Source organism: Pecten maximus, chromosome 13, assembly GCF_902652985.1.
Source record: "Pecten maximus chromosome 13, xPecMax1.1, whole genome shotgun sequence".
Lineage (NCBI taxonomy): Eukaryota > Metazoa > Mollusca > Bivalvia > Pectinida > Pectinidae > Pecten > Pecten maximus.
The window spans coordinates 1,102,806-1,127,214 of record NC_047027.1 but is presented as its reverse complement, the minus strand read 5'-3'; the positions used below and the strand labels follow the sequence as shown (position 1 = coordinate 1,127,214).

Genomic DNA, 24,409 nt, shown 5'->3' with positions numbered 1-24,409 from the left:
ACACCACCTGTTGTTATATCTCCATACATAGAGTACACCGCCTGTTGTGTTATATCTCCATAGAGTACACCACCTGTTGTGTTATATCTCCATAGAGTACACCACCTGTTGTGTTATATCTCCATAGAGTACACCACCTGTTGTGTTATATCTCCATACATAGAGTACACCACCTGTTGTGATATATCTCATACATAGAGTACACCACCTGTTGTGTTATATCTCCATACATAGAGTACATCACCTGTTGTGTTATATCTCCATAGAGTACACCACCTGTTGTGTTATATCTCCATAGAGTACACCACCTGTTGTGATATATCTCCACAACATATAACAAACCAAAATATATTACAAGTTACTTTGGAAAATGATCCCTTTATGTGACTGAATGTCCTAAACAAACCTATTTGAGGATTTTAAAGTTCTTTCAAATTTTTATGATATACTCAAATTCAATTTACCATACACAATGTGATCCTAATACAATTTAATGATGAACTCCTTCCTCACAGTAATGATCACACACTGCTGTATCAGCCCGTCAGGAGAGACATGTTTTATGGGGCGATGACATAAATTTTAAGCCAATAAAAAAATGCTTGTTACAAGCAACATTAAATTATCCTTAACAAACATAATGTCTGACACAACCAGTTAAACATATGTAGGTGGCTAGTATGATATGTATCATATCATTTCTAACTACTGACATGTGAATGTGGTTGTTTTTGTGGGGGTTCATTTTGTGATATGAAGGACTCGGTGATATTGACATAATTTTTACTTTTACAGTATTCACAAGATGACAACCAAACTGGAAGGTTATAAATTAGCTTTACTTTGAGTATATATACTCTGCTTCAAATATTTACAAATGGCAAACTCACTGGTCACATTTGCTAAAACTAGTCACAGTGACTACAGACTGGTCACAGTGGCCACAGACTGGTGAAAGTGACTACAGGCTGGTCACAGTGACTACATACTGGTCACAGTGACAACAGACTGGTCACAGTGACAACAGGCTGGTCACAGTGACTACAGGCTGGTCACAGTGACAACAGGCTGGTCACAGTGACAACAGATTGGTCACAGTGACAACAGACTGGTCACAGTGACTACAGATTGGTCACAGTGACAACAGACTGGTCACAGTGACAACAGACTGGTCACAGTGACTACAGATTGGTCACAGTGACAACAGACTGGTCACAGTGACTACAGACTGGTCACAGTGGCCACAGACTGGTCACAGTGACTACAGACTGGTCACAGTGACTACAGACTTGTCACAGTGACAACAGACTTGTCACAGTGACAACAGACTGGTCACAGTGACTACATACTGGTCACAGTGGCCACAGACTGGTCACAGTGACTACAGGCTGGTCACAATGACTACATACTGGTCACAGTGGCTAAAACTGGTCACAGTGACTACAGGCTGGTCACAGTGACTACAGGCTGGTCACAGTGACTACAGACGGGTCACAGTGGCCTCAGACTGGTCAAAGTGACTACAGACTGGTCATGGTGACTACAGACTGGTCAGTGACTACAAACTGGTCACAGAGGCCACAAACTGGTCACATTGGCTAAAACTGGTCAGAGTGACTACAGACTGGTCACAGTGACTACAGACTGGTCACAGTGACTACAGACTGGTCACAGTTGCCACAGACTGGTCAGAGTGACTACAGACTGGTCACAGTGACAACAGACTGGTCACAGTGACTACAGATTGGTCACAGTGACGATCTTATTAACTTGAAAAAATAACAATCGTTGATATTCATGTGTGTCATTCTAAGAAGCTGAAAACAGTTTGAACCTCTGAAATGAAATTAAAAAGCAGTATCACTAACAAAGAGCTAATAAAAAATCACATTTAAAAAAGGTGGACACACAAATAACTACACCAGGTATGATGTTTTAGGTTGATAAATACTGGGTCCAGAATCAACAGATTCAATGTAACAATAGCATTGTGTAAAACTAAATTAAATAGCACTTAAAGACTTTCCAAAACATTGAATGGAAATGCATCAACAAAAAGTTATATGTATATCACAATAACTAAACAAGTTGTGAACGTACCACAAAAATACATGCTTGTTAATCATAAAAATAAATTCATCTGTCCAACTGGGTTTTCTACAGTCCCTGTACGTTCTGACCCAGGAAATATTTGCTTTCACCAGTTCAGAGTACATTTCCGAAGCGAAGAAATTATAAGTGATCATAACAGTTGTATTGTAGAAACGTGACCATTATTAGTAAAATCTGATTCCTTGTGTTAATTTCATCATTTAAGTTTTATAATATTAACTTCCACAATCTCTTAATTAATTTCATTATCATATAAACAACATCCATATCAAAGCATTGTTTACCCCACCAGAAACAGTCATATTTGTGCAGTGTTAATTTCAATATTCTACCAATAATGTGATCAATACAATTCTCCATGGTTTAATTCATTACTATAAATACTATGTTTATCTGCTACAGAAGTTGCTTTACTTACACAGGCCACCTTTACTAATCATAGATTCTCAGGAACTCAACTTTTACCTTATATATAATTATATATATAACCAGCCAAATTCAGCATTAAATACTGTAATATCAATAAATATGAGTGCTTAAAAAGTAAACATTTAAACAGGATTAAAACAACTTAGTTCATGATGCTAAAAAGAGTATATCTTGAGACTGGATAGGGTGCGGTTTCCTCGGAAACATACTCCTGTACTTTACACACACTTGTTGAGATGGAAGCGTTAGATTTGCCCTATGTTTCCAGGTTAATAACAGAAAGACTTAACTAAGGAAGTTACATACAGTCAAACACACATACCACGCTCGACATTTTAAAATACTAGGATATACATTTACAGTGAATATATGGACGATCACCAGTAGAGGGCAAATACTGTCAAATAAACTGTCTAGAGGAATTTAACAGAATGACATTATTGCCCTCTTTTACAAAAGATGCTGTTAATTTACACAGTGATTAAATTATTGTACTATACAGTATGTAAAAGTTTAAATGTTTTTGGCATCATGAAACTTCATTTTGAAGTTTTTACTGAAGGAACTCTGGATTGTTAATGATTTTCAGATGTAATTAAATAACAGCTTTGTAATCACTGACTGACATACAAAGACATGTACAGGAGATAATACTTGGTAATTTTTTTTCAAAATCGTTAACTTATTTTGAGAAATCAACAAAACCACAGGCAGGGTGATATGTATGTTATACATGACTTATCTCCCTTTACCAAAACCTACAATAACATGTGAAGGATGGTCCACCAGGGAACGGTATTAACTCAGCATTCACAAAACCTTCATTCCTTGATTGGCCCAAATCAAACATGGTTTGTAACAATTTAAACTCATCTTTAACAGACTGCCCTAGCTATGTAATTCTACTTTCTGCACTCATTTTGTAAATATGATTAAGCAATTTAATTTAGAGAGAAAATATCTTATATATAAAGAACCTTTTCCATTGACAATCCTTCAGTTGAATCCTTGGAACACAGTCGGCCCCGACTCCCTGTACTACGAGTTGACAACAGCCACTTGCTGTGGGGGATTCACCTTATATTCCTGTCCTGTGACACACGGCACGTCCGACATGTAGGAGCCACCTGGCACACTAGTGGTCCCCATGGTGATGGAGGCATGAACAGACGAAACATCACTATTGTCTACTTTGGTGTCTGGTAATGTCTTATCAATGGACGAATTGTCAAATGGTGAAGAGTTATTTCCCTTGGTTTGGGTGATACAGGTGGCAGCACTATCTCCCCTGGTTTGGGTGATACAGGTGGCAGCACTATCTAACGTTTTAACAGGTGTGACAGAATTATTGGCTTCTGTGGGTAAAATGCATAGAGAATGCTGACCTCCTTTGTCAGCTGTTTTGATGTTAGTGAAACCTTCACACTCTGACGAATCAGACTTGGTCAGTAAAGAGGAAACATCAATGCTGGTAGTTGGTGGAGAGGAGTTAGTTTTTGTGGCAATTATTTCTGATGTAAGGGAGATAACTCCTGTTTCTTTGACAATGTTCTGTGAAGTAACTGAGGAATCCTGTAGTGAATCATTCCTGTAGTTATCTTGTCTATCCTCACGGTTTGTCCCACTATCTGGTGATGATTCCTCCTTCTGGTCGGCCAGCGACACCAGAATATTGTCTATCATATTGCACGCACTCAGAGAATTGCCACTCGGTGAACTTATTCCCTCTCTGACCTTTACCTCTGACCTCTGACTCACATTCTCTCTTTCCACTTTTATCTCCGTATTTTCTGATTTGATCACATCCTGCGTTGAATCGACGTTCGATTTTGGAGTTGGACTGTTCTCAGGGGCAGTATGTGGTGGATTTGGACTGTTCTCAGGGGCAGTATGTGGTGGACTTGGACTGTTCTCAGGGGCAGCATGTGGTGGACTTGCTTCAGTTTTCTTCTCTACTTTTGTTTCTTCATACTTTGTCTTTTCTGAAATAATAAAGAGCCAATGATTATTATTTACAACTGACAGACATCTCCTACTCCCATGTCAATATCACCAGGTAACAAATGTACGAACACTTTATATTGTCACATAAGGAATTGATGACTTTCTATCTATAAATAAAATGTATATATATATGTATACCATGTTCCCGAATCTCAAAGTCCATTTAACCAAAACTGGGCAAAACACAAATCTGTATAGCAATGCACGCTGAATTAAGATATATACAACAGACTTATGTATCATTTCAATGTTGATCTACAGTAAAACACACTATCATTATTAACCTGTTGTTATACACAGTAACATGTACATGACAGTACTTATCTTGTATACTGGGTTGGGGCCTGACAATTTGTGGGTGAGTGACAGAGTGTATACTGGGTTGGGGCCTGACAATTTGTGGGTGAGTGACAGAGTGTATACTGGGTTGGGGCCTGACAATTTGTAGGTGAGTGACGGAGTGTATACTGGGTTGGGGCCTGACAATTTGTAGGTGAGTGACGGAGTGTATGTAGACAGTACTTATCTTGTATACTGGGTTGGGGCCTGACAATTTGTGGGTGAGTGACAGAGTGTATACTGGGTTGGGGCCTGACAATTTGTGGGTGAGTGACAGAGTGTATACTGCGTTGGGGCCTGACAATTTGTAGGTGAGTGACAGAGTGTATGTAGACAGTACTTATCTTGTATACTGGGTTGGGGCCTGACAATTTGTGGGTGAGTGACAGAGTGTATACTGGGTTGGGGCCTGACAATTTGTAGGTGAGTGACAGAGTGTATGTAGACAGTACTTACCTTGTATACTGGGTTGGGGCCTGACAATTTGTAGGTGAGTGCGGAGTGTATACTGGGTTGGGGCATGACAATTTGTGGGTGAGTGACAGAGTGTATACTGGGTTGGGGCCTGACAATTTGTAGGTGAGTGACGGAGTGTATGTAGACAGTACTTATCTTGTATACTGGGTTGGGGCCTGACAATTTGTAGGTGAGTGACGGAGTGTATACTGGGTTGGGGCCTGACAATTTGTAGGTGAGTGACAGAGTGTATGTAGACAGTACTAACCTTGTATACTGGGTTGGGGCCTGACAATTTGTAGATGAGTGACGGAGTGTATACTGGGTTGGGGCCCGACAATTCGTAGGTGAGTGACAGTGTATGTAGACAGTACTAACCTTGTATACTGGGTTGGGGCCTGACAATTTGTAGATGAGTGATGGAGTGTATGTAGACAGTACTTATCTTGTATACAGGGTTGGGGCCTGAGAATTTGTAGGTGAGTGACAGTGTATGTAGACAGTATATCTAGTACTTACCTTGTATACTGGGTTGGGGCCTGACAATTTGTAGATGAGTGACAGTGTATGTAGACAGTACTTACCTTGTATACTGGGTTGGGGCCTGACAATTTGTAGGTGAGTGACGGAGTGTATGTAGACAGTACTTATCTTGTATACTGGGTTGGGGCCTGACAATTTGTAGGTGAGTGACGGAGTGTATGTAGACAGAACTGACATTGTATACTGGGTTGGGGCCTGACAATTTGTAGGTGAGTGACGGAGTGTATACTGGGTTGGGGCCTGACAATTTGTAGGTGAGTGACGGAGTGTATGTAGACAGTACTTACCTTGTATACTGGGTTGGGGCCTGACAATTTGTAGGTGAGTGACGGAGTGTTTGCGTGCCTTACGACGCTGACCTCCAGTGACAGGTTCTGCCTGTTTGTTAGGTTTGAGGTGAGGTGTGTATGTAGACAGTACTTACCTTGTATACTGGGTTGGGGCCTGACAATCTGTAGGTGAGTGACGGAGTGTTTGCGTGCCTTACGACGCTGACTTCCCGTGACAGGTTCTGCCTGTTTGTTAGGTTTGAGGTGAGGTGGGACTGTTAACACCACCTCAGGAACATCAGCTGTCAGTCAATAAAACAAAGTCATTGGTAACAAACTCGGCACATCTCATCAAGACAGCATCAATACTATATTTAAATGTCGGCCCTTTACAGAGACGGCATAAATACTATATTTAAATGTGAGCCCCTTTACAGAGACGGCATAAATACTATATTTAAATGTGAGCCCCTTTACAGAGACGGTATAAATACTATATTTAAATGTCGGCCCCTTTACAGAGACGGTATAAAGACTATATTTAAATGTCGGCCCCTTTACAGAGACGGTATAAAGACTATATTTAAATGTCGGCCCCTTTACAGAGACGGTATAAAGACTATTTTTAAATGTCGGCCCCTTTACAGAGACGGTATAAAGACTATATTTAAATGTCGGCCCCTTTACAGAGACGGTATAAAGACTATATTTAAATGTCGGCCCCTTTACAGAGACGGTATATAGACTATTTTTAAATGTCGGCCCTTTTACAGAGACAGCATAGATAAGATCTTCCATAGTCACCCAAATTACCTGGAGTTGAGGTCGAGGTGATGGTTGGGGAATCTGAGGCGGGTTCCAAGACATTGCTAGGTCTTCCACAGCTTTCACTCATTGAGCGGACTTTCCCAGCTGGACGTTTGGAGTTCCGTGACATCTTCTCCAGGGAACAGGCCGGTAGTGTGGCGATGTGAGCCTCAAGGTCAAAATCCCTGTAAGTATTTGAAATGTCATTCCAAGTTAACAATTTATAATTGTTGTGAATTTCAGTAATTTCGGATTTGGTTCAGACCACAATAAGTCTAAGCTGGAGGAGACCGAGGCTTGAGAACCTGGGCTGTGGTTCTGGGGCTACAAAACAACATATCCATCCCAAGGAATCCATAAAGAAATTCTATTCTAATGGGCGCTGGAGAAAACGCAGCCTATCATACAATACTGTATGTATAAAGTAACTTATATGGGTGGCCCATAATTAATGTCTATGGTGGCCCCTAATTAATGTCTATGGTGTTCCCTGTTAAATGTCTATGGTGGCGCCTAATTAATGTCTATGGTGGCCCCTGTTTAATGTCTATGGGTGGCCCCTAATTAATGTCTATGGTGGTCCCTGTTAAATGTCTATGGGTGGCCCCTAATTAATGTCTATGGTTAGTCCCTGTTAAATGTCTATGGGTGGCCCCTAATTAATGTCTATGGTTAGTCCCTGTTAAATATCTATGGGTGGCCCCTGTTAATATCTATGGGTGGCCCCTAATTAACGTCTATGGTGTTCCCTGTTCATGTATATGGGTGGCCCTTAATTAATGTCTATGGTGTTCCTGTTTAATGTCTATGGGTGGCCCCTAATTAATGTCTATGGTGTTCCCTGTTTAATGTCTATGGGTGGCCCCTAATTAATGTCTATGGTGGTCCCTGTTCATGTCTATGGGTGGCCCCTAATTAATGTCTATGGTTAGTCCCTGTTAAATGTCTATGGTGGCCCCTAATTAATGTCTATGGTGGCCCCTAATTAATGTCTATGGGTGGCCCCTAATTAATGTCTATGGTTAGTCCCTGTTCATGTCTATGGGTGGCCCCTAATTAATGTCTATGGTGTTCCCTGTTCATGTCTATGGGTGGCCCCTAATTAATGTATATGGTGTTCCCTGTTCATGTCTATGGGTGGCCCCTAATTAATGTCTGGTTAGTCCCTGTTAAATGTCTATGGTTAGTCCCTGTAAATATCTTTGAGTGGCCCCTAATTAATGTCTATGGTGTTCCCTGTTCATGTCTATGGGTGGCCGCTAATTAATGTATATGGTGGTCCCTGTTAAATGTCTATGGTGTTCCCTGTTAAATGTCTATGGTGTTCCCTGTTAAATGTCTATGGTTAGTCCCTGTTCATGTCTATGGTTAGTCCCTGTTAAATGTCTATGGGTGGCCCCTGTAAATATCTTTGGGTGGCCCCTAATTAATGTCTATGGTGTTCCCTGTTAATATCTATTGGTGGCCCCTGTTTAATGTCTATGGTGTTCCCTGTTAAATGTCTATGGTTAGTCCATGTTAAATGTCTATGGATGGCCCCTGTAAATATCTTTGGGTGGCCCCTAATTAATGTCTATGGTGTTCCCTGTTAATATCTATTGGTGGCCCCTGTTTAATGTCTATGGTGTTCCCTGTTAAATGTCTATGGGTGGCCCCTAATTAATGTCTATGGTGTTCCCTGTTAAATTTCTATGGGTGGCCCCTGTTTAATGTCTATGGGTGGCCCCTAATTAATGTCTATGGTGTTCCCTGTTAAATGTCTATGGTTAGTCCCTGTTAAATGTCTATGGGTGGCCCCTGTAAATATCTTTGGGTGGCCCCTAATTAATGTCTATGGTGTTCCCTGTTCATGTCTATGGGTGGCCCCTAATTAATGTATATGGTGTTCCCTGTTCATGTCTATGGGTGGCCCCTAATTAATGTCTATGGTTAGTCCCTGTTAAATGTCTATGGTTAGTCCCTGTTAAATGTCTATGGGTGGCCCCTGTAAATATCTTTGGGTGGCCCCTAATTAATGTCTATGGTGTTCCCTGTTAATGTCTATGGGTGGCCCCTAATTAATGTCTATGGGTGGCCCCTAATTAATGTATATGGGTGGCCCCTAATTAATGTCTATTGGTGGCCCCTAATTAATGTCTATGGTGTTCCCTGTTTAATATCTATGGTGTTCCCTGTTCATGTCTATGGGTGGCCCCTAATTAATGTATATGGTGTTCCCTGTTAAATGTCTATGGGTGGCCCCTAATTAATGTCTATGGTTAGTCCCTGTTAAATGTCTATGGTGTTCCCTGTTAAATGTCTATGGGTGGCCCCTAATTAATGTATATGGTTAGTCCCTGTTAAATGTCTATGGGTGGCCCCTGTTTAATGTCAATGGTGGCCCCTAATTAATGTCTATGGTTAGTCCCTGTTAAATGTCTATGGGTGGCCCCTGTTTAATGTCTATGGTGGCCCCTAATTAATGTCTATGGTTAGTCCCTGTTAAATGTCTATGGGTGGCCCCTGTTTAATGTCTATGGGTGGCCCCTAATTAATGTCTATGGTTAGTCCCTGTTTTAAAAATGTCTATGGGTGGCCCCTGTTAAATGTCTATGGATGGACCTGTTTTGACACCTATAGTGTCTGCTATAAGAGTTGCTATTTCGTTACTATTTCCTATTACACAGGTGTTTTTGTCCACAATTACAGTCCTCAGAACTCTTGACAGATGTTCTTACAATTTCAGCTACCAGGCAACAGCATTCAGTTCAGTTCAGTTCTGTTACATCAACTTGAAACCCCTTAAAAATATAAACTCACTTCATCAACCCCCTTAAAAATGTAAACTCACTTCATCAAATCCCTTAAAAATGTAAACTCACTTCATCAAATCCCTTAAAAATGTAAACTCACTTCATCAAACCCCTTAAAAATGTAAACTCACTTCATCAAATCCCTTAAAATGTAAACTCACTTCATCAAACCCGTTAAAAATGTAAACTCACTTCATCAAACCCCTTAAAAATGTAAACTCACTTCATCAAATCCCTTAAAAATGTAAACTCACTTCATCAAATCCCTTAGAAATGTAAACTCACTTCATCAAATCCCTTAGAAATGTAAACTCACTTCATCAAACCCCTTAAAAATGTAAACTCATTTCATCAAACCCCTTAAAAATGTAAACTCATTTCATCAAACTATCAATGATTGTAGCCTGTCTTACCCAGTTTTGTATCGCTGCATGTCTTCATGAAGCGAGCGTGTTTTCTCCGACTCTGAACATGTTCGCTTGCGAATCTGCCTTGGGTACACTGACAGGACATCAAAGCCAAGATCACCAAGAGGTCTGGGAGCCATTTCCTCTTCACTACTGTAAAATATAATATTACAATCCAGCTATACTGGTTCTGTAGTAGTGTTAGGGCAACAACACATCAATTCTGACTCTACGTAGGAATGCTGGGAAATAACATAAGTCAACATCCAAGATGGCTCCCTGCCAGCCATTTTGTTTTTCTGATCAGATTCAAAATTGAATAGGCACAACTAGGGACCAAGGGGAACCTACATGTAAAGTTTGAGAAATAGCACTCCAGTAGTTTTCAAGAAATAGTGGCAACAATGATTGTTTACAAATTCCACGAGTGTGATCATATGAGTGTGGAACATGTTTGGCCTGACAAAGATAAATTATAAATCCCTGATAATATACAATTTACAAGAATCTGACCAGCAAAGCCCTGTTCCTGTGTATAGTGCGCGGTGGATTTTTTCACTTGTCATTTTTTTTTTAAAGTCTGCTCTATGCCAATATTTACAGCAGCCCACCATCAAGGGATGGAGGACTAATAACTGAAATGTATTTTAATTTAGCCCACCATCAAGGGATGGAGGACTAATAACTGAAATGTATTTTAATTTATTAAACACAAAGACATCAGGAAGGAGTGTTTGTCAACACTCAACAGCTTCAAAACATAAGTAAGCTTAGAAACTGTTATTTCTTGCCGACCGGTTTCGCCAGTTAAGGCTCGTAATTTATCAAACATATATATTTCATTTATTACAATGTAAACAGAAAGTAGATTTTGTCATGTCAAGGTATGAACTGTACAGACTTGATAACAGCCAGGTCTCATGGTAAGTTTGTGACAGATTTCAAGTCTGCAATGTACAGGTGAATGTACCAGAGAAACTGGTAGTTTTCTTATATAAACACAGTTCCTGGAATGTATTGAAATGTAGTACACTATTTTACCTGTCCTGTTATGTTAAGTTTACCTGTCCTGTTATGTTAAGTTTACCTGTCCTGTTACATTAGGTTTACCTGTTATATTAAGTTTACCTGTCCTGTTATATTAAGTTTACCTGTCCTGTTACATTAAGATTACCTGTCCCGTTACATTAAGTTTACCTGTCCTGTTACATTAAGTTTACCTGTCCTGTTACATTAAGTTTACCTGTCCTGTTATGTTAAGATTACCTGTCCTTTTAAGTTTACCTGTCCTGTTACGTTAAGTTTACCTGTCCTTTTAAGTTTACCTGTCCTGTTACGTTAAGTTTACCTGTCCCATTACATTAAGTTTACCTGTCCCATTACATTAAGTTTACCTGTCCTGTTACATTAAGTTTACCTGTCATGTTACGTTAAGTTTACCTGTCCTGTTATGTTAAGTTTACCTGTCCTGTTCATTGCGGCTGTTCTCCGTCTCCACTTTGATCACAGCCATTCTTTCCTTCGAGGGTTGGATTATCCCCTCGTTGATGAGCTCCTGATATCGCTGTCCCCGATTCCGTCTTTTCGACTTCCGGACCGGATGTAGCGCGTCCTCTGTCGCATCACCCTCCCCAAACTCTCTCTCCATTGATTGGTCGTAGGTTTCCCCTGTACCGTTGCTACCCATCAGTATTCCAGGTAACTTCCTACTCTCTGCATAGATATCAACACTTGTTTCTGAATAGCATCTCTTTCGTCCACTAAAACCACCGTCTCCCCTCATCAACTCATCATGGTCGGATCTTTTAGTGAGGAAGGAAGGGAGACCAGAAAGGTGTTTGGTTGGATCTTTAAGTCTGGTCCCTGATAAGGCGGTCATCTCGGGGGATGACACGAGCCCTGATGACTCGGCTATACGTGTTCCTGTACTCACAATGTCACTCTGCTGTACATTATCTGTGTACAACTTATCTATGATGTTGTCCACCATAGTCTGCCCAGACGATTGGCTGTTACTCCCGTCACTACCCGGCAGTTTGTCATCTCTGGAGACATGTTCTCGGTTGTTATTCCAGCCTCTCTCAGCATCACTGGAATCACCTGAACTGTCCACATTTCTCACTTTCTCACTATCAACACTAGTTTTTCTCTTGGTGGTGAGGTCAAGGACTCTGTTGCTAGGGTCATCACTGTTTCCATGGTGATCGGACATCATCTGATCATCGCTGAGCTCAGAGCTGCACATCTGAAACAGTTACAACATACACCGATTTGTGTCTAAATGTAATATTTGTAGAGAAACATCAGTTCTGATTGGTTACCTACTAGAGGTGATCAACCAATCATCATAATCTTCCTTACATAAATACAACACATATATTTGGCAATTTCTTATTAATTTTACGTATTAAACAAGAGATCCCAGAGGGATCTTGGCGCCAACCATTGAATGTTCTTCATAGGTTCCATGTCAGATTGATCTTTTCTCTACTTTTCTCTTCTTCTAAGTCTTACTAATCTGTGTAAATTCAGAAGAAGCCTCTAGTACTTTTCAAACAAAGGAAACCTATATATAAAATTTAAGATTAAGGCACCAAGGGGAACCTATATATGGAATTTGAGAAAGATTCCTTCAGTACATTCTGAGAAATAGCGATAATAAACTTCAATTGTCAAAATCCAAGATGGCTGCCTGTTGGCCATGTTGTTTTTCCGATTTGTCTCAAAATACAATATGCATAACAAGGCACCAATGGGAACCTACATATGAAATTTCAGGAAGATCCCTTCAATACTTTCTTAGAAATAGCGATAACAAACTTCAATTGTCGAAATCCAAGATGGCTACCTGTGGGCCATGTTGTTTTCCGATTGGTCTCAAAATGCAATATGCATAACTAGACGCCAAGGGGAACATACATATGAAATTTCAGGAAGATCCCTTCATTGGTTTCTTAGAAATAGCGATAACAAACTTCAATATTCAAAATCCAAGATGGCTGCCTGTCGGCCATGTTGTTTTCCGATTGGTCTCAAAATGCAATATGCATAACTAAGCATCAAGGGAAACCTACATATGAAATTTGAGAAAGATCTCTTCAGTGCTTTATGAGAATTAGCGATAACAAACTTCAATTGTCAAAATCCAAGATGGCTGCCTGTTGGCCATGTTGTTTTCCGATTGGTGTCAAAATGCAATATGCATAACTAGGCACCAAGGGGAACCTACATGTGAAATTTGAGAAAGATCCCTTCAGTACTTTCTGAGAAATAGCGATAACAAACTTCAATTGTCAAAATCCAAGATGGCTGCCTGTCGGCCATGTTGTTTTTCCGATTGGTCTCAAAATGCAATATGCATAACTAGGCACCAAGGGAAACCTATGTATATGAAATTTGAGAAAGATCCCTTCAGTACTTTCTGAGAAATAGCGATAACAAACTTCAATTGTCAAAATCCAAGATGGCTGCCTGTCGGCCATGTTGTTTTCCGATTGGTCTCAAAATGCAATATGCATAACTAAGCACCAAGGGGAACCTACATATGAAATTTGAGAAAGATCCCTTCTGTACTTTCTCAGAAATAGCGATAACGAACTTCAATTGTCAAAATCCAAGATGGCTGCCTGTCGGCCATGTTGTTTTCCGATTGGTCTCAAAATGCAATATGCATAACTAGGCACCAAGGGGAACCTACATATGAAATTTGAGAAAGATCACTTCAGTACTTTCTGAGGATTAGCGATAACAAGAATTGTTTACGGACGGACGGAGGGACGGACGACGGACCACGGACGCAGGGCGATTTGAATAGCCCACCATCTGATGATGGTGGGCTAAAAAAATAACCAGATATGTTTAAGTGTTTCAATTAATTGATTTTGTGTAAAAAAAAAAAGTTGAATAAACAAACTTTGATCAGTTTCATTAGCAATGTATTGTCAGTCGAGTCGATAAATCATCAATAGGTCGAGTACCTTACCATAGCTAAATCATTAACCTGCTGTCATTAGTCGAGTACCTTACCATAGCTAAATCATTAACATGCTGTCGTTAGTCACCTTACCATAGCTAAATCATTAACATGTTGTCGTTAGTCACCTTACCATAGCTAAATCATTAACATGCTGTCGTTAGTCGAGTACCTTACCATAGCTAAATCATTAACATGCTGTCGTTAGTCGAGTACCTTAATTACCATAGCTAAATCATTAACATGCTGTTGTAAGTCACCTTACCATAGCTAAATCATTAACATGTTGTCGTTAGTCACCTTACCATAGCTAAATCATTAACACGCTGTCGTTAGTCGAGTACCTTACCATAGCTAAATCATTAACATGTTGTCGTTAGTCACCTTACCATAGCTAAATCATTAACATGCTGTCATTAGTCGAGTACCTTACCATAGCTAAATCATAAACATACTGTCGTTAGTCGAGTACCTTAATTACCATAGCTAAATCATTAACATGCTGTCGTTAGTCACCTTACCATAGCTAAATCATTAACATGCTGTCATTAGTCGAGTACCTTACCATAGCTAAATCATAAACATACTGTCGTTAGTCACCTTACCATAGCTAAATCATTAACATGCTGTCGTTAGTCACCTTACCATAGCTAAATCATTAACATGCTGTCGTTGGTCACCTTACCATAGCTAAATCCTTACCATAGCTAAATCATTAACATGCTGTCGTTAGTCGAGTACCTTACCATAGCTAAATCATTAACACGCTGTCGTTAGTCGAGTACCTTACCATAGCTAAATCATTAACATGCTGTTGTTAGTCACCTTACCATAGCTAAATCATTAACATGCTGTCGTTAGTCGAGTACCTTACCATAGCTAAATCATTAACATGCTGTCGTTAGTCGAGTACCTTACCATAGCTAAATCATTAACATGTTGTCGTTAGTCGAGTACCTTACCATAGCTAAATCATTGACATGCTGTCGTTAGTCACCTTACCATAGCTAAATCATTAACACGCTGTCGTTAGTCGAGTACCTTACCATAGCTAAATCATTAACATGTTGTCGTTAGTCACCTTACCATAGCTAAATCATTAACATGCTGTCGTTAGTCACCTTACCATAGCTAAATCATTAACATGCTGTCGTTAGTCGAGTACCTTACCATAGCTAAATCATTAACATGCTGTCGTTAGTCGAGTACCTTACCATAGCTAAATCATTAACATGCTGTCGTTAGTCACCTTACCATAGCTAAATCATTAACATGCTGTTGTTAGTCACCTTACCATAGCTAAATCATTAACATGTTGTCGTTAGTCACCTTACCATAGCTAAATCATTAACATGCTGTCGTTAGTCACCTTACCATAGCTAAATCATTAACATGCTGTCGTTAGTCGAGTACCTTACCAAAGCTAAATCATTAACATGTTGTCGTTAGTCACCTGACCATAGCTAAATCATTCACATGTTGTCGTTAGTCACCTTACCATAGCTAAATCATTAACATGCTGTGGTTAGTCGAGTACCTTACCATAGCTAAATCATTAACATGCTGTCGTTAGTCACCTTACCATAGCTAAATCATTAACATGCTGTTGTTAGTCACCTTACCATAGCTAAATCATTAACATGCTGTCGTTAGTCGAGTACCTTACCATAGCTAAATCATTAACATGCTGTCGTTAGTCACCTTACCATAGCTAAATCATTAACATGTTGTCATTAGTCACCTTACCATAGCTTAATCATTAACATGCTGTCGTAAGTCACCTAACCATAGCTAAATCATTAACATGCTGTCGTTAGTCACCTTACCATAGCTAAATCATTAACATGCTGTCGTTAGTCACCTTACCATAGCTAAATCATTAACATGCTGTCGTAAGTCACCTAACCATAGCTAAATCATTAACATGCTGTCGTTAGTCACCTTACCATAGCTAAATCATTAACATGCTGTCGTTAGTCACCTTACCATAGCTAAATCATTAACATGCTGTGGTTAGTCGAGTACCTTACCATAGCTAAATCATTAACATGCTGTCGTAAGTCACCTAACCATAGCTAAATCATTAACATGTTGTCATTAGTCACCTTACCATAGCTAAATCATTAACATGCTGTCGTTAGTCACCTTACCATAGCTAAATCCATGAGGGATGCGACAGAGGACGGAGCAGTCGCGGCTGACTTAGTTATCTTGTGACCGTCGATGAATGCTGATTTATCCACCAAAAGGTTACTCAGGCCACCCATATTACTAGGATCTGGAGACAAAATTTATAAGAAATGTAACTCAGTTTTGATTAAAAAGAAATGATGTATATAAAAATATCTGACCCGGCCTTAGATTTGTGTTGTTAATTTTTCGCCGAGTTTGATAAGGATTTATTCCAGAATAATGTTGATAATGTTAATAATCAGATCTTGTAACTTGTATATTATGCCGTTTTAAGGTAATTTCTTGTCATTAATTGGTCTTCAATTATAAATTTTGATGATTTCTAGCAATGATACTCTCCTCCATGAAAATTAAAAACAAAAATAAGACTTTACCTGCCAATTTCCCCGGTGTAATTGATCCCTCCAGGGGGAGCTCACTCTCGTCTCTGCCCAGGCGAATGTTTGATGGTCGGGTGATGGGTTTACCGGTCTGACAATGAGTTAATCGGTCCGGGTTGTGCCACTTGTAGTCTGGGTTAGCCTTCATGAAGGCGTCCTTGTACTGTACAAACAAACTTAATGAATTAGTTTCCATTTTCTAATGACAGAGAAATGGCATTGCTCTTCAGTTCGGTTAGTTTTAAATAACTATATGAGGAGCGTGTTGATTCATGAATGACTACTTCACTTTCACAACATTTGAAATGTACGTATCCCGAGGTCATTGCTCTAACACATGGATTTACTCCAGTTATCTCCAGGTCTGAGCTAATAACATGTACACCACAACCAGTGTACTAACTGTACACCACAACCAGTGTACTAACCGTACACCACAACCAGTGTACTAACCGTACACCACAACCAGTGTACTAACTGTACACCACAACCAGTGTACTAACTGTACACCACAACCAGTGTACTAACCGTACACCACAACCAGTGTACTAACTGTACACCACAACCAGTGTACTAACCGTACACCACAACCAGTGTACTAACTGTACACCACAACCAGTGTACTAACTGTACACCACAACCAGTGTACTAACCGTACACCACAACCAGTGTACTAACTGTACACCACAACCAGTGTACTAACTGTACACCACAACCAGTGTACTAACTTTACACCACAACCAGTGTACTAACTGTACACCACAACCAGTGTACTAACTTTACACCACAACCAGTGTCCTAACTGTACACCACAACCAGTGTCCTAACTGTACACCACAACCAGTGTCCTAACTGTACACCACAACCAGTGTACTAACTGTACACCACAACCAGTGTACTAACTGTACACCACAACCAGTGTACTAACTGTACACCACAACCAGTGTACTAACTGTACACCACAACCAGTGTACTAACCGTACACCACAACCAGTGTACTAACCGTACACCACAACCAGTGTACTAACTGTACACCACAACCAGTGTACTAACTGTACACCACAACCAGTGTACTAACTATGTCAATAGGGATGGGATAAACCAATCTCACACCGGGCAAGAAAAGGCAACTGGCACTTCGTATGACGATACCCAAAACAGCGTAACATCATCATTATATGTAGTGTAATCCTGGCACGACGTATGACGATACCCAAAACAGCGTAACGTCATCATTATATGTAGTGTAATCATGTCACAGATTGATTTAAACCTTCAATCTGACATGAGGGTACAGTGTATCAGGGAGTTAAAGAGAAATCAGGGTCCAGTAGACCCTTGAGAATTTGTGAGATCCGACTCTTGAGATTAAGGACACAGGTCTTCTGTGACTACGTTTTGACCTTTAGATTTCTGAGAAATAGTTTTGACTTCTGATCTTGCTAAAAGTCAGCGGGATGCCCTGAGAAATCAGCATCGCCTTGTTCATGGTGATCTGTATTTCATCTCGAAAAAGCATCATGAAAAACATCAGTTTTGTTTCAATCTAATTTCATACCCTTCCTACTTTCCTCCAGAATTACATACAGACCACTATGAATGCTTACCTGTTTAGCCAGATCTGTGTACTGCGACTTTTCTTCCTCCTGAAGGTTAGCCCAGAGGTCACCAAGGATCCGTGTCACGCTTCGGTTGTCAAGGTGAGGGTTCTTTTCCCGTACCATCGTACGATGCCGTTTACAGAAAATGAGGAACGCATTCATTGGTCGGCGAACCTCCTTCCTGTCAGCGTCTGGAACCTCCATCTTGCTCCACTACAAAAATAATGTACGTTTTTTACAAAGTTACTGAAGAACTAGACATTTGTAATGCCATTATAAATTAATTTGTACTTCAATGATATTAGATAATTGAAATTCAAACAGTGTTCAACACACAAGAAGGATTATCTGTTGAATACCGGTACCATACAGTATCTACCCGAGATTGAATACCAGTACCATACGGTATCTATCTGAGATCAGCGCCATTTAAAGTTACAGGACCGTTGGTTCTTTATTTCCTACTTTGGGTAACCATCTACATACTCCTAAGGCCTCTATGACGCACGTATGCATGTATTCTAATTCATTCAATTTATGTCACAAATCATTATTCATGACTTTCTAATGCAGATTTTATTAAAACTACTTATGCGAAATATGTGTTCTTAAATCCATTGATTGTTATGTTTCAAGAAATGAAAACAATAGTTTCATTTTCATGGATGTCATGATCAGTCATATTCAGGCATTAAGGATCAGGTGATCTAAATGTTAACAGTTTAATTTAAATCAACGAAAAATGTCAAAATTAAATCTTACACAATTAAATCATCGATATGAATACTTCAAATAAATAATCAAGTTAATGAATAAAATCATGGTTAATTTATTTTTTGTTAAATTTTGCAAAAATGAAACAAAATATCCCTCTTGGTGCCCCTTACCGGAGGTTTAACATTTAAAATTTAACAGCGAAACGTAACATGTTTCAGCCAACAACATCGTTGGTACAAGCCATCTATCAATGACAAGTTGTTATAAATAACAAAATAAGTGTGATTTCTGTACTAATATCGAATGTAACTGTCCCGTTATCCGAGGTTCCGGGAACCGCTGAATGGAAGTTCCGACTTCAACAAAAGCCACGCACTCAAAAATTAACGGGGTCACATGCTCAGAGGGTGACTCGATTTAAAATCAAAATAATCACGGGAAATGAGTTCATGCCAACAATCGTATAGGTGATCAATTATAATCACGCTTTTGTGATCAAAACGGTGCTATTTTTAACGGTTGTCGTGTTTAAAAGAGACTGATTAGAGCCAATGTTTTCATTGCATGACTCGGTGTATGGATATCGTAATGGCGACTCGAGCGGCCGGGTGTAACCCACCACGTGCTGTAAACTGTTGGCCAAATACACCGAAATAACAGTTCCTACCGCGAAGTACATGACTGTAAACTTATAAATATTGATTCCTTTAACCATTTTACAGTCATCAAATTTGTCGTCATTGATTATTTCAACCTAGAAGTGATAAAATGTGCCGACCTAATTAAAAATTCGAAGGGCGCAGGCTCGGATCAGACATGGCTGCCAGTGTTGGACTAGCGGTGGAGCAAGGGCCGACCATGCGGTTCACAGCATGAAGAAATGTGCAGTGAAATGTCAGTCTGAGGCCGTCAGTATCCATCAGAAAGTGTGTACTTACCGAATCTACACTTAACAGGCACTACTCCAGTTGGTTTGTGGTCAATCGGTTACCAGAATTCCATCCCCCGGACGTCCAAAAGTAAACAAGCCTCGTTAGTTTCTGCTCGATGTAGGTCAAGGTTGTTTCACGTTGTCATTTTCGGTATCAACAGAAGAAAATGAGCGTTAAAACATAGCTTTTCGAGGAATAAAATCGCTCTCATGACATCGACAAGTCTTTTAAATTAAAATTATTTTGTTATTTGCTATTACAAGCGAACGATTTTCAAAGCTGATATATGTATTTCAATAATATTGTTTAATGAAAATAAATTAAAATTGGGACTAGTGCAAGTCTATAATAATTTGACCGATTTTTCCACTGCGGGTTACGAACAAGAATAGATTGTTTTGTACTTTACCAAACAGTGACCAAATCGGGAAACGATTTGTTTGGACCAATTCAATTCTAATAGGCAATTTCTGATTGTATAATTTAATAGTAAACGTGCCTAAAACTGAAATATTTTTGTATTAAACATGTTATTTTTATGTTTCTGATTTCAACACAATGTACAATGGTAAAAAAAAAACAGAACACAGCGATAGGCCTACACGTGGACAGTAATCAATATAAGATAATTATATATATACCTTATACTGAAATAGAGAGTTTTATTCCAACAAGTAGCAGAAGTTCATTTATAATTTCACCTGTCGACATTTTCATCTCTTAACCAAAAGGCCCATTGAGCCTGCATCTCTGACTTCCGTGCTAAGTTATGTGACCTTGGAGATAGACCAATGTCAATTGTGTTTAGACTTTTTAAACTTCATCCCATTAAGTAACTCAATTCAAATTCTTATATAATTCATCATTCATTCTACAAAATAGTACTTACTCTCTTCATATACCTCAACAGTCAACAAAAATAAGTCTTACAACAATTTTAAAGAACAATAACAAATAATATATCGTTAATCTAATAAGTTGAAAATGAACATACATAATTATTTTAATTAGGATTTGATAACAAATCTTTCCTACGTTTATTTGCTAGTGATAGATATTTTCCTAAATTGTTTAGTTCTTTTGTATTTTCTACGTTGAGTAATTGAATAAAGTCCATCCATGGGTTGGGATGATACACGAACGGTCCAAATGGTTTGGAGGACTACAATTTTGGTTTGGTTTGTTTTTGTTTAACGTCCTATTAACAGCCAGGGTCATTTAAGGACGTGCCAGGTTTTGGAGGTGGAGGAAAGCCGGAGTACACGGAGAAAAACCACCGGCCTTCGGTCAGTACCTGGCAACTGCCCCACGTAGGTTTCGAACTCGCAACCCAGAGGTGGAGGGCTAGTGATAAAGTGTCGGGACACCTTAACCACTCGGCCACCGCGGCCCCGTGGAGGACTACAACACAAGCTTGTGGTTGGATACAAGATACAAGACATTTTATTTTGTGTCTTTAGTATGGTAACATGAACGTTAGCTCTGAAGAGCTATTACTACGACAAACTTATGGTTAACAAAATTATCAATAATAATAAACATGTACAGCACATAAATAAAATCAAGGAGTTACATGAGTATGATAACTCTCATGCAAAATCATTAGGTAATTAAAAGCACATGGCTATATATACTAGTATATGTAAACATAAATGACACAACAAGGCAATTCCGGTTGAATATCGCTAACGTTTTCAAGCCGTGTATCGGCTATCTTCAGGCGATTACTTTTTAATGCTTAGTAACAACATTATGATATATATATATTATATATATACTAGTATATATATGGCTAACGTAGCAAGATGTAAGAACTGACCGGATAGGCACTACTGTCCAGAGAGTATGGAGCATGATAAATAAAGGTAAACAATCACATCAAAAGTGGATGTATTAACTACATTTACTGTACATGTAATTAAACTTTATAAACTATTTCTACCACAATACCCCGTGTTTTTAACTCTCAGATCATCAGTTAATCATTACAGCTGTTGATTAACAATCTGTTTATACCACACGTGGTATAAACTCTGTATGCATTTTGATTGGCTAACACGGTGAACTTTGATCCAAGCTGCAATTGTTACTGACGTCATCAATAATCTAATGACGTCACATCACCGGGTCCCGGACGTCACCGGTACACTTTATTTGCATACGCGAAATTATACTTGGCCACGTTTCCCTTTGATTCAAACCGATATTATTGTGGTAGAAACAGGTCACACGACTCGAAATTGCTGGATATGGAATTTATTTCACACGAGTAAGTTATTTTTTAAAAGTTGCAAAAATTACTCGCTAAAGCTCGTGTCTTTTGTAACTTTTAAAAAATAACTTACTCGTGTGAAATAAATTCCATATCCAGCAACCACTCGTTGTGTAACCTCTATATAAACAACATCACAAAACGTCAGCATTGACTAGGTATACTAGTTCTATATGCGACATGGCATTTAAAAATCACAGAGTGGACAATAGAAATAAAAATAAGGAGAAAGCTGCAGTGTAGTGTGAAGACAAGGAGAAGTTGTAGTGTAGTGTGAACACTACCATATACATGTACACAACAGAAGTTGTAGAGAGAGTCAATACCGGATAGCTGTCTTCCATGACTTTTACTTCAGAGCATGATATACAAAGTTGGCCATAATCAAGTATTGCAATAAAACAGGACACGATGTGAGTTATACGGCCTCCATTAATTAGGATGATTCCGTACGTTAAAATTATCCACGAGACTTTGACACAACAGGTGCCAACATTATTTGACCTTAAGTGAAATTAAGAAACCATTTCATATTATTACCAAATAATTGTTTCTGAAGGTCACTTAGTTACTTAGTTTACTTAGTTAAGTACGGAGATGGCAGCTGTCAAATAACGACACAAATGTGTTTTTGTCCATATCTGTTTTTTAACAAAGTACTTTAAACACATCAAACAAAAACAAGCGTTATACCACCGGAAACAATTCAACGCTTCTTTATAATCCGACAGATAAATGTATCAGTTGGAAATTTACGTAATACATGTTTATTATAATATATACTATATTGTATGTATATTATATAGACCTATATAGTGTACACTTTAATCTATGTATGTTATATAATATATACATGTACTATAATCTATGTATGTTATATATGATATATATTATAATGTATGTATAGTATATACACTATATCTAGTATATACTGGTGGTGACACCAGACCGGTTTACGTTGTGTGTGACACCAGACCGGTTTACGTTGTGTGTGTCACCAGACCGGTTTACGTTGTGTTGACACCAGACCGGTTTACGTTGTGTGTGACACCAGACCGGTTTACGTTGTGTGTGTCACCAGACCGGTTTACGTTGTGTGTGTCACCAGACCGGTTGACGTTGTGTGTGACACCAGACCGGTTTACGTTGTGTGTGACACCAGACCGGTTGACGTTGTGTGTGACACCAGACCGGTTTACGTTGTGTGTGTCACCAGACCGGTTGACGTTGTGTGTGACACCAGACCGGTTTACGTTGTATGACACCAGACCGGTTTACGTTGTGTGACACCAGACCGGTTTACGTTGTGTGTGTGACACCAGACCGGTTTACGTTGTGTGACACCAGACCGGTTTACGTTGTGTTGACACCAGACCGGTTTACGTTGTGTGTGTGACACCAGACCGGTTTACGTTGTGTGTGACACCAGACCGGTTTACGTTGTGTTGACACCAGACCGGTTTACGTTGTGTGTGACACCAGACCGGTTTACGTTGTGTGTGACACCAGACCGGTTTACGTTGTGTTGACACCAGACCGGTTTACGTTGTGTTGACACCAGACCGGTTTACGTTGTGTGTGACACCAGACTGGTTTACGTTGTGTGTGTCACCAGACCGGTTTACGTTGTGTGTGACACCAGACCGGTTTACGTTGTGTGACACCAGACTGGTTTACGTTGTGTTGACACCAGACCGGTTTACGTTGTGTTGACACCAGACCGGTTTACGTTGTGTGTGTCACCAGACCGGTTTACGTTGTGTTTGCACCAGACCGGTTTACGTTGTGTTGACACCAGACCGGTTTACGTTGTGTTGACACCAGACCGGTTTACGTTGTGTGTGACACCAGACCGGTTTACGTTGTGTGTGACACCAGACCGGTTTACGTTGTGTGTGTCACCAGACCGGTTTACGTTGTGTGTGTGACACCAGACCGGTTTACGTTGTGTGTGACACCAGACCGGTTTACGTTGTGTTGACACCAGACCGGTTTACGTTGTGTTGTCATCAGACCGGTTTACGTTGTGTGTGACGCCAGACCGGTTTACGTTATGTGTGTCATCAGACCGGTTTACGTTGTGTGTGACACCAGACCGGTTTACGTTGTGTGACATCAGACCGGTTTACGTTGTGTTGACACCAGACCGGTTTACGTTGTGTGTGTCACCAGACCGGTATACG

General features: G+C 39.6%; 1 protein-coding gene across 1 annotated transcript; it reads right to left on the bottom strand.

The window, feature by feature from the left end:
- Positions 1–817: 817 nt before the first annotated feature.
- On the bottom strand, positions 818–20,069 carry LOC117341019. The gene is made up of 9 exons (XM_033902823.1): positions 19,961–20,069; positions 18,312–18,518; positions 16,699–16,867; positions 16,282–16,409; positions 11,622–12,403; positions 10,165–10,311; positions 6,966–7,144; positions 6,308–6,454; positions 818–4,523 (listed from the first exon to the last, which is right to left on the bottom strand). Exons 2-9 carry the CDS (start codon positions 18,507–18,509, stop codon positions 3,580–3,582), a joined length of 2,694 nt encoding a protein of 897 aa, XP_033758714.1. The 5' UTR covers positions 18,510–18,518; positions 19,961–20,069; the 3' UTR covers positions 818–3,579.
- Between the last annotated feature and the right edge of the window lie 4,340 nt (positions 20,070–24,409).